Source organism: Solea senegalensis, linkage group LG18 (genome assembly GCF_019176455.1).
Source record: "Solea senegalensis isolate Sse05_10M linkage group LG18, IFAPA_SoseM_1, whole genome shotgun sequence".
Classification (NCBI taxonomy): Eukaryota; Metazoa; Chordata; class Actinopteri; order Pleuronectiformes; family Soleidae; genus Solea; species Solea senegalensis.
In genome coordinates, this window is record NC_058041.1 from 7,592,294 (window position 1) to 7,607,741 (window position 15,448).

The window sequence follows — 15,448 nt, forward strand, 5'->3', positions numbered from 1 at the left end:
TACACCAAAATGAATCAATGTCAGTCAGTCAGTCATCTAACCGCTTTATCCTCCACCAGAGGGTCGCGGGGGGTGCTGTGCCAATCTCAGCTACATCGGGCGATAGGCGGGGTACACCCTGGACAGTTCGCCAGTCCATCGCAGGGCCACACACAACTAGAGACAAACAACCATTCACTCTCACACTCACTCCTATGGTCAATTTAGAGTGTCCAATTTACCTAATCCCCACATTGCATGTTTTTGGACTGTGGGAGGAAGCCGGAGAGAACCCACGCACACACGGGGAGAACATGCAAACTCCATGCAGAAAGGCCCTTGGTCCAACCGGGGCTCGAACCCGGGTCTTCTCGCTGCAAGGCGAGAGTGCTAACCACTATACCACCGTGTGACCCATGAATCAACGTAATCAATCAAAAGTGATAAATGCATCTGAGCCGTAAAAGCTTTTTCCACATGGGGGCAGTGTGCTCAAGCAGGGCTGCCAGCAGGCCTGTTTGATGGGCGAGGAAGAAGAACGGCGCACACAATGCACTGCACGGCTGACAAGGGTTGTGTCTTCCCGATTTTCACGATAAATTTCCAATTCAGTGGAAACTTGTAAAGGGGTAGCGGCGGAGTCGTGCGCTTCCTCTCTGTGAGTATATTTACTCTGGATTTTGTCAGAAAGAGGAATCGTTGTGTGGAAACCTCAGCAAGTGCTTGAACTTCTCCTAAACATTGGATGTACACAGTAAAGGCTGCATGAAGGAGCTGCCCGGCCCGACGGGGGCTTGGCCGACACCCTCGTTTATGGAAATCGACACCGAGGCTTATGATTATTGGGCCTTCAATTTTTTTCTTTATGGTGGAAGGGGAAGGCAGAAGAGTTGCGTGTGAAGAAGCGAAATATCATCACCATATGCCCGATTACTTGCTAAGAAAATTCCCGTATCCATCCCGTTTTCTCACAAAAATGTTATTTTAGCCGGCTACCGTTGGCTAGCTGTAGTGCTAACGTTACGTCTTTCTTTTGATGTGATGCGAATTCAACCATTACTCACGGCCATTAACGTTTCGACAGTAAGACATTTTATTCTTGTGGCTGGCGAATAAAACGTAACTTCACACCGAGGCGCCCGTTTTTTCAAATATACAAGACACGTTGTAAGAATATAATTTTATTCTTGTGTTGCGGGCTGCATAAATCGTTATGTATCGAGTTAGCCGTGTGTGCAAAAGCTAATCAGGCTGGGATCAACACTGCGTTAGCTAGCAGTAGCATTCACTACATAAACTCCACCGATTTGACTTAGTTGCTATTTATTTAGGAAAAGAAAACACGGCGCATTAATGCGATATCATGTCACGACAGTCGCATTAATGTGGAATGTGTGTGTTATTGATCTCGTTACTGTTAGCTGAACGTATCAATTTGCTAATAAATTTGTCAGCGTGTGCAGAAAATAGGAACCCATACGGCTGTGTTTAGCAATTCCGTCGTCGGTGTGGATTTCTTTGTGAAATATATCCAGGGAAGGTTCGATCTCTTCTGTCAGCACAACACCGAGACGTGTCTTTTTTTGTTTACATGTTTGTAACTTATGTGGTTATCGGTTGAATTTTTTGCTTGCTAGCTAACGTTAGCATTGTCCGAGGCACAATTAGCTATGTCCTGACATTTGTGTATGTCTTGGATGATTAAAATTTCCATGAGGATCCAATTTTCAGTGAAATGACACTCAAATTTCGCCGAAAGGAAGGCACTGATGCCAATGGACTGTTGTCAAAGGACGGTAAATAATAGCCACTGGTTTCATTAACGCCATTTTAACAGAGGTTCCCTGAAAGGGCCTGTGTGGTGGTGTGTTTTTTTGCGGTTCGGTGCCTTCCACCGGACCGGGACTTGAACAAAGTGCCTTTGGCCTCACTGGAGTTGCAGAGGGAGACGCCGTCTGAATATGGAGGGCCCGAGCCGAAGCACTGGATTTAGGCAGAGTCGACGGTCCCGTTCCCAGCGCGACAGGGAGCGGCGGAGGCGGAGGGTGGACTTGGCGGCGGAGAGGGCCACATCCCTGTCCTCAGGCTCCGACAGGGAGGCTGCTGGGACGAACAGTGTACTGGGACCCGGTGGGAGAGAATGTCGGCCCGGTTTTGGGAGACACAGGCCTCCACGTCGGAGGAAAAGGGAGTCGGTATCCTGCGAGGAAGACATCATCGATGGCTTTGCTATTTCGAGCTTCATTAGCTTGGAGGCACTGGAGGTAAATGTCAAGATTGTACACGCAGTCATCAGCTGTCATCCGTCAAACTGTATTTATTCCTCGCATTAGTATAAACAAAGATGGATGACAACGGAATTATACTGGCAAGCATTTTACACAGCCCTTTGGTGTAGTCTGTGTGATTAAAATACATACTTATTTACTTTTCTTCAAAAACTATTTAACCTTCCCCACATGGCTGTTAAAAGCTTTGAACTAAATTCAATTCTGACCCAGGGATGAGTGATTTGGGGCAAAATATGTTATTGCAATGATTTGTGACTTTGGTTCAGTATTCACGTTTAACGGATGTTGAATATTACTGAGCCTTACCACGAGATGCCATCAAGATATCTATGTAATATAGTGCAAGGATTATTGAAACCATTAACACCAAGGTCCAAACCCTGGGTCGGATATGCTGCACAACATAGAGTGAATTTAAGCATTTGCCATTTGCTAATTGCGTTGTTTCAAATTGCAATTTTAATGCGAAAACTATTATTTGTTCAGCCTTACATGGAGCAGTCCTTGCTTGGAGAAAGCACTCCATTTAGGCCATACCCAAACCCCAAGGCATCCCTCTGATGGATTCTGGAGAGGCCTCAATTATTCATGTTCTAATTCTGTGAGGTGTTGATGAGCTGCCAAATGGCTTCTCAGGAAAATACTGGAACAAATATGACCTTAATTGTATATTAATTACCACAAACCCATTCAAGTACATGGGCTCCTCACCTCAGACTTGTCATTCCTAGTTTGCTCAGGTCAGTTGTCTATATGTTCAAAACACACTATACGCCGTCTATGCGCATTTTAAAATGGGTTTACCCAACCCAAAAAAGGAGATTATACTTGCGTTGTCCTTTTTCCTTAAAGTTTGTATTGGATTGCACTAATTTTATGCTTGACATACTTATAATTAGATTAAGTGTGAATACTAAATCAGATGGATAGAAATCTCTCTGAAGAAACCTGTTGTCCACATGTAGTCAGCATATGGTCTTTCTCTTGAAACACACAGTTCTTCGTTTTAAGTAGATTTCTAAATAATGCATTTTTTTCATCTTTTATCAGCGGACTGATATGTTGGGAAGGAGGAACAAGGGGAAGAGAGGGCCAGAGGAGAACGGAGGAGGGCCACTTTCGGAGCCAGAGGAGGGAGCCCCACACACCCACCCAGCTAGAAATAAGAGAAGAAAGATAGAGGTGAACTAGTGTATTCATGTCTCTAAGGTTGCTGATCATGCTAAGGTTGAGCTGCTTCTAATAGTTGTGTTTACATTTCTGCAGCGCTGCTTATCTGTATATCCTGCTATTGAACATGGTCTAGTTAAACTGGTTTGCTCACAGGCTTTTGCACAAATTCCAACAGCACCACTCAAGGTGTTCCTTTTATTAATGAAGCAGTGGAGAGTGAATCCATGCATTCAGAAAATATAATTCTATGTTGACACATTTCGATTTTTTTTCAAATCAATTAAACCTAATTTAAAAGCGAATTAAAAAAATAATATTCATGTTTTTTAGGGACACCCTTTGGAGACTGGCTACATTGTAAGTTCCTTTTCAAATGCCTTTTGTTCTCACGTGTCAATGCTGTGAATTATTTCAGCAAATGTCTTGAAGACTGCACATTACCTTCAGTGTTCTAAAAGATGCAACTCTGATTTTTTTTTTTCAGTGTGACACAGAGAGTGATACTGGAGATAAGGTATGTACTACTTATTATATACTGCAATATTTCACTGTTACATATGTATGACCCTAAAAAGAGTTTGCCACATATTGTACACCCGTTTTCTGTCATAAAACTTTGTTCCTCTCAATAATTGAGAAAACAACAATCAATATTAATATTTGGAGTTGCAATTATTTAAATAATTTGGACGTCTTACAACAGTCTGTCATGATTTTTGACTTTCACTGGGTATAGATGGGGAATAATTCTAAAGGACTCTTTGTGTTTTGTCTATTGCCAGGCTTCTGACAACGACATGGATCCAGTATTCACAGTCAGCACTAGAAAAGGTATGAGAAGTTGTGCACTTTTTCTATTGCTCCTTTACATTCATGACATTACTGATCTGTGTGATGTGTCAGTTAGTGTGTCCCAGCAAGACTGTGAGAAAAGTCTCCAACCATTGATTTGATTCAAAGGGTCTGTGTGGCTCCGATTTTAGCCATTATTCTGATAACTACCAAGACATTCAGTGATGTATAATGACATAATATGAAAAGAGATGATGACATGGTATTTCACAGTATGGATGTAGTTTATTATTATTTGAGTTTTGGTTGTGGCTTGGTGTATGTCCACAATGTGATTTCTTCACTTTTACAAGGAAAAGTCTGCTAGGGTCTCCTTGATTACCAGTGATTAAGATCCAGATCTGTGACCTGACTTGTTTCAGCTCCATGTTATATTCAGTGTAATCAGGCATGTGTCCTTGTCTGTGTGTCCCTAGGGGCAATACAAATGTTTATCCAATCAAGACTGATTGTGTAGTGTGTCCTAGTCACATGGGGTTGCTGATCATCAGTTGGTAGCACATCCTGATGGTGCCAGTGTTGTTTTTTTTCTGTTGAGGACAGCTGCACTTCTGCTTTGGATTATGATACTGGAGCTTAGGGATTCTGTAGATACAGATAATATAAATAAAACAATGCCTCACTACTTGGAACACACTGGGATGTTTTCTTTTTGGAAAATTGACATGAGACTAGATATTGCAGTGGTTGGTTGCACTAACATTGAGTTGGCAGCTACCCAAATGTTGTAATGTTTTGAACCAGGCCTGATTGTCTTCAGGTTAGATTATTCATATCTTTCCTTTTTCTAAGTATTTTGTAATCATTCAATATATATTTATCATTCAAATATACAAAATTGTGGACCGACGCTGATATTGCATTTTGTGCTTGATGCAGATCTCTGTTCACGTTGCCTTTCTTAAAGGGCAAAATAATGACTGACTTTTTCTTCTCAGTTGCAGAACCTGCACCCTCAAACATGGGCACATCCATGGGCAAAAGCTGCCCATCTCTACCGGCTCGTTGTGGTGGCATCTCACGGTTGATGGTGACCCCGCGAGTATCGGGCCTGGAGCGAAGTCAGGAGAAAAGCCTGGAGCAGCATTTCCCTGAGCCTGTTTCTTCTTCTACCTCTTCTGCCTCCTTCCGTCTGCCTTCCCATTCTCCTGTCACAGCTTCAGGCACGGTGCCCCGTCACAGCTCAATCAATGGTAATGGAAGCCGCCACAACTGCAGCCCCCCACTCTCCAAACCCAAGCCCTTTCTCACTTTGCCTGGACGATCGCACTCCATCTACAATATCAACAGGTATGTTATTTGCAAGTACTTACATCATATTTTTGATGAGAAATTTTCATTAGTTTTGAGTCTAACCTATAGAATTCATTTTCTGCACATGATTCAGTTTTTTTATACTTAAACTTTATTCTTTCAGGAGCAACACCCCAGTCAAACCTCCATCATCTGCTTCATCAGTTGCATCTTCTTCATCCTCCATGCGCCCACCAACTCCCTCCACCAGTGTGTCTCTGCCCTACATCAGGGGCTCTGCATCCTCGGGTCCCCTTCGACCCCCATCCCGAGCTAGCTCTGGGGCTTTGTACACATCCTCCCCCGGACTTCCTCCCCCTCCACCTCTGCGACAAGGTCCTACCCATTCAGCAGCAGGTAAAGCCAATCAACGGAGTGCTCTGCATTTTTCTGTCATTAGTGTCTTATGGTTGTACAGCTTTTTCTTGGGAACACGGTGACTAATGTGTTACGAAAATAGACCAAACTCAGACTTCCTCTGGTGGTTGTCTGGGAGGTTGAGGAAATTATGTATTAATGAACTGAGATCTGATTACTGACTGAACACAGCTGAGTATTGATATTTTTAAAACCCAGACTGCCTTTTGGTAGTCATTATACAGCATTTATACAGTCTGGCCTTTAGTGCATTTGGAGACTGGATATAAAGCACCTTTTTAAAAAATCACGAATGTGTCATTCTTGTATCTATCAGTTTAACTCTAGCATGCATGAACACTAATTCATCACCTGTCCATTTGAGAGCCGATGTGTGGTTTGGATTTATCAGTATTTGGCACCCTCTTATATAAACCAGCAATTGCTGTTTCAGAATATTAACTCCCGTTTCTTGAATTCACCAGAGCGTGAGGGCAGACGCAGTGTCCCAGGGGCTGAAAATAATGCAGCAGCAACAGGCCGCTCCACTCCTGGTGGTCCATCATCATCGGGCTCTGCACCGGGCTCATCCGGCCGGGCATCTCAGAACCAGCCGAGCATCCCTCCCATGGCCTTCCAGTTCCATCAGCACAACCACCAGCACCAACACACGCACACACACCAACACTTCACACCCTTCCTGCACCCTACAGCTACTGCACCCCCTCTGGTGAGATTCTATTTGTCATTGTGATCAACATCTGAGTCAAATGGGAAATTCCAGTTTGGCTAGAATAGTCGTATTCATTTTTTTTTTAAACTTGTGCACTGGTTTTGTCTTTTAGTTTGATAAGTATGCAGGCAAGATGGAGGGGCTGTACCGACACCCTGTAAGTTGTCATGATTCACAGATCAATCAATAAACGCTGAGAATGTCTTCTGGGCATGTGTATTTTGATGAACCTATTTAGTTTAGTTAAATGCTCTTCCAAGTAATATGTGTTTTCTCTGTTATGGCAGTTCTTCCCACAATACCCGCCGCCCTCAGTGCCGAGTATCCAGCCTGTGATTCCTCCCACTGGGCCTTTCAGCTCTTTGCAAGGAGCATTTCAGCCAAAGGTGAGCGTAATTCTCTAATGCCATCAAATATTTGATTGCTCCAATTAATGATGAAAACACATGTTATATAATAGGAGGTGTTTGGTAACAGTTGGGATGTCCATGGTGATTTAATCGCAATGCAGGGGTGTTGCAAGTGAAAAGTAGCTTTGAAAAAGAAAATGTTTATCCAATATTTATTTTATCAGATGTTGGCTTTAAGATGAGTAGACTGTGGCTGATGTGTTGTGCTGTGTGTGACAGCCTCTTGTCCCTCAGGGAACGAGTCACGATATATCTGCACGACTTGGGGTTGTGCCTCACCACCTGCAGCCCAAAGACCCCAGGGTAAGAGCAGTACTTACTTACAACCCGTTTGCATCATTCCTCCAGTGATGTCCTTCTGTTAAAAATATACTAATGATGAAATCCAGTTTAGGCTAGGACGCCCTGTGACATGGGCCTAGTCAGTGCAGTATAAAGTGCAAAACTATTTCTGATAAGGAGTGAGACATGTCACACTGATTAAAAGTGGTTTTACACTTCTGTTCTCTTGTAGCTAACTGATCCATTTGGGACATCGTTGAAAGTCAGTAATGTAAGCAAAAACAGATGTTTTTGAATATCTTGGCTCCTTAAAACCTTCCGCCTGTTTTACTTTCTCGCTGCTTCACTCACTCTTTGCACTACTCTTACTTGTAATCTTGACTGCCACCACTCTTTTTTTTCTGCCCTTGCACACCCAGTTAGATATTTCAGATTCTGCACATACCCCAGTGATCATTTGTGGATAGTTTTTATATTCCCATACTCCAGTAACCTTCTGTCCAGCTAGAAAATTCAATCATTACTGAGCCTAGAGATATTTCTGAAAAAGCGGAGACATCTGACTCTGTGTGCAAAGGCTTTCAAGTTGTACTTGCAAGATTGATGAATTAAACTGCTGTGATTTTTGTGCTGTGCAGAAACCAGGAAAATGGTGCGCTATGCATGTGTATGTGGCCTGGATGATTCTAAGCCATCAGAAAAAAGTCAAGGTATGTGTTTCTAATTGTTAACCTAAGGTTTTAACTTTCCTAAAGGATCAGAGATAGGGTTCAAATGGAAAATAAAGTGGCCCCTTAAAATGCTGTGTTAACTTCTCTGCTCTCCTCTTTCAGATGATGCAGGTTGATCCGCATAAGTTGGACTTCCGCAGTGACCTGATGGCCCGTCTTCCTGGACCTGGGGGCCTCGGCCCTCTGGGCCCCATGGGTGGAGCCCTTCCTCCTTCTCATGACCTGACCAGACCTCCCAATCTGTTTTCAGCTGCAGGTAAAAAAATTAATTTCTGGAGAACAGCTCACAGAATGTGAATTTGTTGAAGAATGTTTGATGACAGAAAAAAGATACAAGCTGTTAAGGTTATTTTTCCTCAGCTTTGAGTTTTAATATCTTTCTCTTCCACACATCATTTTAACCGTGACTCTGGCTCCCGGTCATCTTTTTCATTCGCTTATCCCTGAGGTTGAGAAAGTTCCTGTAGTTTTACTAAATGAGCCACAGCATGAAGTGTGAAGATTTGATTACTCATCTTTTGGTTTGCTACTCGTTTCCCTCAGGTGCAGTCAATCCATCCCCTGCTCCATTTATCTCTCCATCAACGGCCCATTCCTCATTCCTCCCACCAACTGCACACTTGGGTAAGAACCATTTAAAAAGGCACATTACTCAAGTCAGTGATTGATAAATTGTTAAATTTAATTTTGTCGTTATAAATATAATTTCAGGACAGTTTGTAACAACACAGTATTTCATATTTTCACCTTTTGATTTTGATTTTTTTTTTTTTTTAATTTAAGATCCGTATGGTCGTTCCCCACCTTTTACACCGCTGGGAGCTCTGGGTTCTGGTGCCTTTGGAGGTCTTGGCAGCCCAACATTGGGTCAGTTTCACAATTTCTCTGCTACTAAAACACAAGGCCTTAAGTCTGTCTTAATATATTGCCCTTATGTGGGTCATGTATCTGACAATGTTGCTGAACAGTTGGACTACACATTCGCACAACAATGGAAAAATGAACAGCAGAAACATGCTGTTGACTTTTGCAAACTTTTTGTTGCCCAACCATTCATTAAATTTTTTTCAGTCATTTGGGTAAGGGCACTACATTTTTTCACTCAGGTTTGAGGTCAGCCTTATTGCTTGGTCTCATCTCTGTACTGACTTTAAACTGTTTTCGTCTGAAAGAAACTTCACTTAAAGTCTAGACTTAAAATTCAACTGAACAGGTAGTGAGGTAGTGAAATTGTTCACGTATCTTCCTCCTGGCCAGGTTATGATTTTATAGATCCAGCTACAGGGACGTATCTGCTGCAGTTAAATGAGGGAATGTAAAAGCACGTATATGGAAATAAAACCAAAAAGGCTGTAACTTAGGATGTGACATGTTTAGGCTGGTACAGTCAAATTTTTATTTTAAATAGGTCATCTTTTACAGTGTAGTTGGAGGTCATATTAAAAAAAAACTCTCAGTGTGGCTACATTTTGTCAAGATGGATGGCCAAAAAGCCAGGTGCAATAGTTGCTTCAATTAATGATTACACAACAAATTCCATCTTTGTAAACATCCCAACTTAGGATCATAAAAGTCAATGAGTAAACAAAGTTACTAGGTTATATTTCTGTACAGATAAAGATAATTGGTAAACTGAGGCTACCTCTCTCAAACAGTAAGCATCCAAGTTGATGTGGATGATGATGTGTCTGTGTGTGTTGTAAAGCTGTGAAAATGAAAGAGGTGGTTGCTTCTGAAGGAAATGATAGTGATACTCCCCAGTTTTCCAATGACATTCAGTCGTTGGAAAATTATACTGAACAACTGTTCACATTTTAGTCTGAAACTGGTCTTGTTCTAATTAAAAACCCACAGTCGTTTTGAAGTGTCTAATATGTCCCTTTTTCTGCTGTTACTATTACCTGTGTAGCTTTTATCTAGTCCTGGGAATTGTCTGTGAAGATATTTAATCATTCAGGTCATGATCCTCCGAGAACTGATGAATCGAGAGCAAATGGTCCGACCATGCCAACTATGTGTTTCAGCTTTTCATGGACAGCCCTGAGTAATCACATGTGGCTATGAGTATTAAAATAAATCTTGATCTCATTATATGTATATTGGTACTTTAAAGCTGCATTTGGCATTATTGCTGGAAATAGTTGACTGTTGATTTTCATCTGCATGTTGTTAAAGTACTCATGTTTTGGGATTGCTGCTCTCTGTCCTGAGCTCCTCATCAGATGAGTACTGACAGACATACTTTTTTAATATGAAGCAAATGACCAGAGATGTCCACACATTTTTTTTTGCCTTACCAGAGGTTTGGATCTGTATGCAGAGCAGGTTTGGTGGAACAACGCGTAGGAGTGCCTGCTGTCTGTCTCTCTGAACTGCTTTGTGATCTGATTGGCCCAAAGCTGCCTATGAAGGGTCAGACTTGGTTGTGAGGCTATAAACGGAGCCCAGAAGTTTCATTCTCTCTCAGATCACTTGATTTATATTATGCTTAAATCTTACTATGGAATTATTAATTAATATTGCTCCAAAAAATCACTGTCTCTGACTATATTTGACGGTTAAATTAATACGTTTAATGTTTTTCTCAAAAAAGGTTCATGAGTACATTAAAACATTAGCACATCTTTTTCTCTTCTATCTCATATCACTCTTACAGCTTAGCTCTCACTATCAGAGACCTGCTTTGAATGGCTGTGCTAAGCTTTGTCTTTGATAAAACAAGTACAAGGTTGAGAACTTAAGTGTGAGTCACCATGAAGACTGAGAGCAGTCCAAATAAAAATAAAAAAACACCATAAAGCCTTGGTTGAATTGGGGGCTTGTCCTGTTATTGAGCTGTTAAAAATGGAAACAAAAAACAAATACCTTGTACTAGCTTAACTTGATAACAACACCCAAACAAATTAAAAAAACATTTTCACTTCCACAAGATAGCAATATATAATTAAAGCTTTGCTGTAAAAATGTTTTTTCTTCTACAGCGGGCTCCATGTTTGCCCCTAAAGACTCACCAGCCAGCTTGTCAAGCCCCAACCACCCTGACGCATGGAATCGTCTGCATGGCGGCCCATCTGGGTTTCCTGTTGGCCCTGGTTGGGCTAAAGCAGTGGACAAGAGGGATGAGAGAGATCGTGTGAAGGACGGAGAGAGGAGAGATATCCCCCACATCAAGGATGAAAAGGACAGGTATGTATGGCGTCCAGCTGAATTTTAAATTGGGCTTCAATTTAAAATGAAAAGCTTTGATTTGAACACAAGATGGTTTTAGTTGGCAATCACTAGCCACATTCCTCACCAGCAGTATTGTTATTGCAGACAGGACTGCAAAAACAGCAACAGGAACAAAATATATTTAAAGCATTTAGTATCTCATCTCTATCTTAGGTCGGATTCTGTGCATTTTATGATCAGTGTGTCTTCATATTGTACTAAATGCTGTAATTATTTTTTTTTAATGATTTGAATGTTGACTCCATAAAATAATCAGAATATGAGGATGTTATAGCTGTATAATGTAGTTATTGAAAAATATTTTGTAGCATAGTTTATCATATATTCTGTTCTGTTAATCCATTCTAAACCAATCCTTGATGCAGCTGACACATTTATAACTGAACTGCTTGAAATGTGTTGTTTTGATACACATTTTTTTTGTTTTTGCAGAGACAATATGCTGTATGGCAGACAACCTGTGAGAATGTCCCCAGTTGCCCCCTCCTTCAAACCCCGCAGTAGCACCCCAGTCTCCCACATTAATGGTCACAGCAGTGTCCTAGGGAGGGGCAGTGGACCTATTGAGGACTTGACACGCAGCTTAATGAGAGACAGAGACCGCGAGCGAGACAGAGATGGGGACAAGAGGCAACTGCCAACAGTGTCCTCACGAGGGCCTCCTCTTGCATCTTCATCTTTAGTAGCAGACCGGGATAGACCGCGGTCTTCCTCCTCATCTGTGCTCACTACCCCCCCACCTTCAAATCGCTCAGCCCCATCTCCTTTGGACCTTTACCACCGCTCCTTGGTCCAAACAGCACATAGCCAACACAGTGAATCCTTCCACTCCCAAAGAGACGGTAACATCCCTGCTTCCTCAGCAGCTTCTGCTTCTGTCACTTCTTTGTCTCAGGCTAGGAAGCCTGACCGGACCACAACACCTGTCTCCAAACCTCCCATGCTTCTTCCGCCAGTAAAAGTCAAAGAGGAGCGTAAAGAAGAGCCGGAGCACATCCCCATCACCCTGCCTACCCCAATGCCTAACCACAGCTTTGACCGCCCGAGTAGTCATCCCCACCACCATAGTTCTGGTACCCCTTCCTCCTCCTCTTTATCAGTGACTCCCACACCGGGTGTACCCCTTCCACCCCCCACTCCAAACGCTCCTTCCCACCAGCACCTTTCCCTGCTGGATCGCCCAAGAACCATTGAAGCATATCTGGGGAGCACAGCAGGACCTCCAGGTTTGGTAATGGGTCCAGGAGAACGTTTCTCTCATGGTCCAGCCCATGGACCGCCACAGGGCCCTCATAGCTTCACCTGGGACCCCTGGAGGGAGCTGGCAGCTCAGCAGCAACATCAGCATCGTAGAGAGGCTATGGCACTTAGGTCAGACCCACATCTGGCCCTGCGATCTGATCCACATTTGGCCCGACTGTTGCAGCATCAGCGCCTTCTGGAGGCAGAGAGGGTCGTGTGTGTAGCAGCTGCAGCTGCTGCAGCAGCATCCCCTCACCTCCCTCCGACTTCTACCTCTTCTGCATCCACTTCTGCTGTTCGCCAAGAGTTTGGCCTAATGGCTCATCATTTCGACCGCCCTCATCATCTTGGGCCCCCAGGAGGAGGACTAATTGATGAGGAGCAGCGTGCCCAAATCCTGAGGGAAGACTTTGAGCGGGCTCGCTACTTTGGGATGCACCCACACATCCCTCCTGGCGCTCATCTCACAGGTCCCTCTCATGCTGCTACTGCCGCTCACCTGGAGCAGCTCCACCAAGGCCTTCTTTCCCACTCGCTTCCCCCTGGAGCCTCTGCTGCTTCACAGCACCATGCAGGACTCTACACCCGTCTAGGCCCACTAAACCCACACCATCTGCCCAATGGTATTCTGCCTAAAAGCCCTCCAGGCTTGGTGGGGGCTCTGGCAGTGGGGGCACCACCTCCACTCATTCCGTCCATCACTAGCCGGTCATCCACACCTCCTCGCAGACTTGGAGGGCCAGGTGAACTGGCACTGTACAGCACCCACAAAGATGGAGAGTCTAGATAGTACAGGGACAACACTGGAGGAGATTCAGGGATGTGTCAGGATCACTGTGCTGCTCTCAACCTGCCCCCTTTTCCTCTTGAAGACTACTAAACCCTTCCCTCCCAGTTACACAACCAAACCAGCTCCAGTCTCCCACAGACAAGGGTAACATGACTTGGCTGGAGGTAATGGTAGGGAGGAAATGCAAGAATCATCAGTGTGACTTGGAATATGTCCAATGGTTCTATCAGTGCAATTTAAAGGTACATGGTTTCTGTGCATCCTTTTATGTATTTTTATTTTATTCTGGCAGATGGTTATTACAGTACTCACTTTCAAAAGCTGTAAGAAGAGGCAGAGGACAGGTTTTTGTTTTTTTTTCGTTTGTCAGGTGAATTATGAACCATACGTTTAATCAGCCTATTCCAGATGGATTGGAAAAAACTTCCAGAGGGATTTACACTTTGAGAACATGTCATGGGTTCATTCTCAGCTTGGTTATCTCATGGGATATTATAAACCCCTCTTCTACATAAATCAAGCCTGATTAGGTATTGTGGTTGAGGGTTTTTAGAAATACAGTGGTAAAGTGGTGCTTTCTGTTCTGTCTTTGTGTCTTTTTGTCAGTGTGAAAAGACAGATTATTGATTACACCATTTGATGAGTATCAGTAAGCATTGTACCTCAGTTTCCCGCATTACCCAAAAATGTAACCCCAAACCTTCAGTTTCACTGATAAAATTCAACCTTTTGGCTTGTTTTTGTTTTCAAAGGATGGATGGTGAAATGAACTGTGTGAATAAACACAGTATTTTAGAGCTTCCTGTAACTGTTTTCCAGTCTCCTTTTGACTATACAAGCAGGACCAGATTATAGTAGTCTAGAGATATTGCCTTTGTAATTATTATTCTTAACATTAATTATCTTCTATAATAATAAATATATTCATTGTTATGTTATTTGTCATTGTTTCAGGTATCAACCAGTACTCTCTCCCCAGGTAGTAATGTTTCAAATCATGCAAAAGACGAAGCAGAAGGCTTTCTTCACAGAAAACTTTTTAATGCTTGTGAACATTAAGCCTTATTGATTGCAACCTCTGGCCTCTTCAAGGATCTCATCTATGTCTTTGTTATGCGAGAGAGGTTTACCTGTTTGCCACTGGTTGTGTGCCGTATCCATTTGGGACTATGGCAGCCCTGTACATTGAACTGTCAAGTTGTTCAACAAAAATAAATTATATACACGGATAAGTGGGACATCTGCTGATGAATTGAAAAACAAATATAAGGACGTGTGTCAAGAGACAACCAGACAGTGGGTATCCTGAGAGGAAAAAGACTGGGTCGATTATTTTAATATGACCATTTTATACCTTTCAAACCCCTTCCCTAGAGACCACAAAGATTAATTATTAAATGAATTGTTGTTTACTCTGTTGTGTGCTTCTTTTGTTCTAAACCCAATTATTATCAGTGCAATTAAGTCAAGGCAAGTTTATTTATATAGCACTATTCATACACGGGGCAACTCAAAGTGCTTCTAACTATTACTACTGTTTTTTTTTTTTGTCTTAATCCACATTGACATTTACAATACACAGACCAAATACAGCAAAAAGACTGGGGGGAAGCTTAGGAATTTTATATTTCATTTTTTATTAGATTAGTATTTCATACTAAATATCACAGCAGCCTTATGTGCAGATTATTGTCACCATTTGAATCTCCCTTGGGATTAATATGTTAAATATATTCTACCAAAAGTGAAATACTGTCAATTTATTATGAAAATAGCTACATTTCACTGTGGTGTCAAATTCAGTTTGACCAACTGTCCAAAACACTATTTACTATTATGACTAAAAAGGTGAAATTCTCACAGTCTCACATAGTTTGTTCATTTTCTTAAAATGGCTATGGTGATGCATCCATCATTATGGTAAATAATGTTAAAATTATCATTCTGTCTGTCAAATTATCAGTTAACTGGTCGTAGTTTTAATTTAATGAGGAATTAACAGGAAAATAAAAACTACTGATAATATGAAAGTCTTCAAAGGGTCTACATCTAGTGCTGTGGTCAATTCACAATTTTATCCAAGA

General features: G+C 42.3%; 1 protein-coding gene across 4 annotated transcripts; it reads left to right on the forward strand.

The window, feature by feature from the left end:
* The first annotated feature begins 505 nt into the window (after window positions 1–505).
* fbrs (fibrosin) lies at window positions 506–14,776 on the forward strand. Of its 4 annotated transcripts, none has more exons than XM_044013842.1 (18): window positions 506–2,243; window positions 3,321–3,452; window positions 3,774–3,800; window positions 3,928–3,957; window positions 4,226–4,274; window positions 5,234–5,585; window positions 5,713–5,945; window positions 6,431–6,675; window positions 6,791–6,835; window positions 6,966–7,064; window positions 7,308–7,391; window positions 7,603–7,641; window positions 8,009–8,080; window positions 8,204–8,357; window positions 8,645–8,725; window positions 8,885–8,968; window positions 11,083–11,287; window positions 11,765–14,776. In XM_044013842.1, the coding sequence occupies exons 1-18, from the start codon at window positions 1,941–1,943 to the stop codon at window positions 13,362–13,364; spliced, it is 3,834 nt and encodes a 1,277-aa protein (XP_043869777.1). In that variant the 5' UTR covers window positions 506–1,940; the 3' UTR covers window positions 13,365–14,776. The 4 variants fall into 4 exon arrangements, with proteins under 4 accessions (XP_043869777.1, XP_043869778.1, XP_043869779.1 ...); XM_044013843.1 differs by having other exon boundaries at window positions 7,323–7,391; XM_044013844.1 differs by lacking the exon at window positions 7,603–7,641.
* Window positions 14,777–15,448: the final 672 nt, after the last annotated feature.

Coding starts and splice junctions, on each gene's coding strand:
- fbrs (XM_044013842.1), top strand. CDS start 1,941: ATGGAGGGCCCGAGCCGAAGCACTGGATTTAGGCAGAGTCGACGGTCC. Junction 8,726..8,884: donor CCCACCAACTGCACACTTGG/GTAAGAACCATT, acceptor TTTTAATTTAAG/ATCCGTATGGTCGTTCCCCA. Junction 8,969..11,082: donor TCTTGGCAGCCCAACATTGG/GTCAGTTTCACA, acceptor TTTCTTCTACAG/CGGGCTCCATGTTTGCCCCT.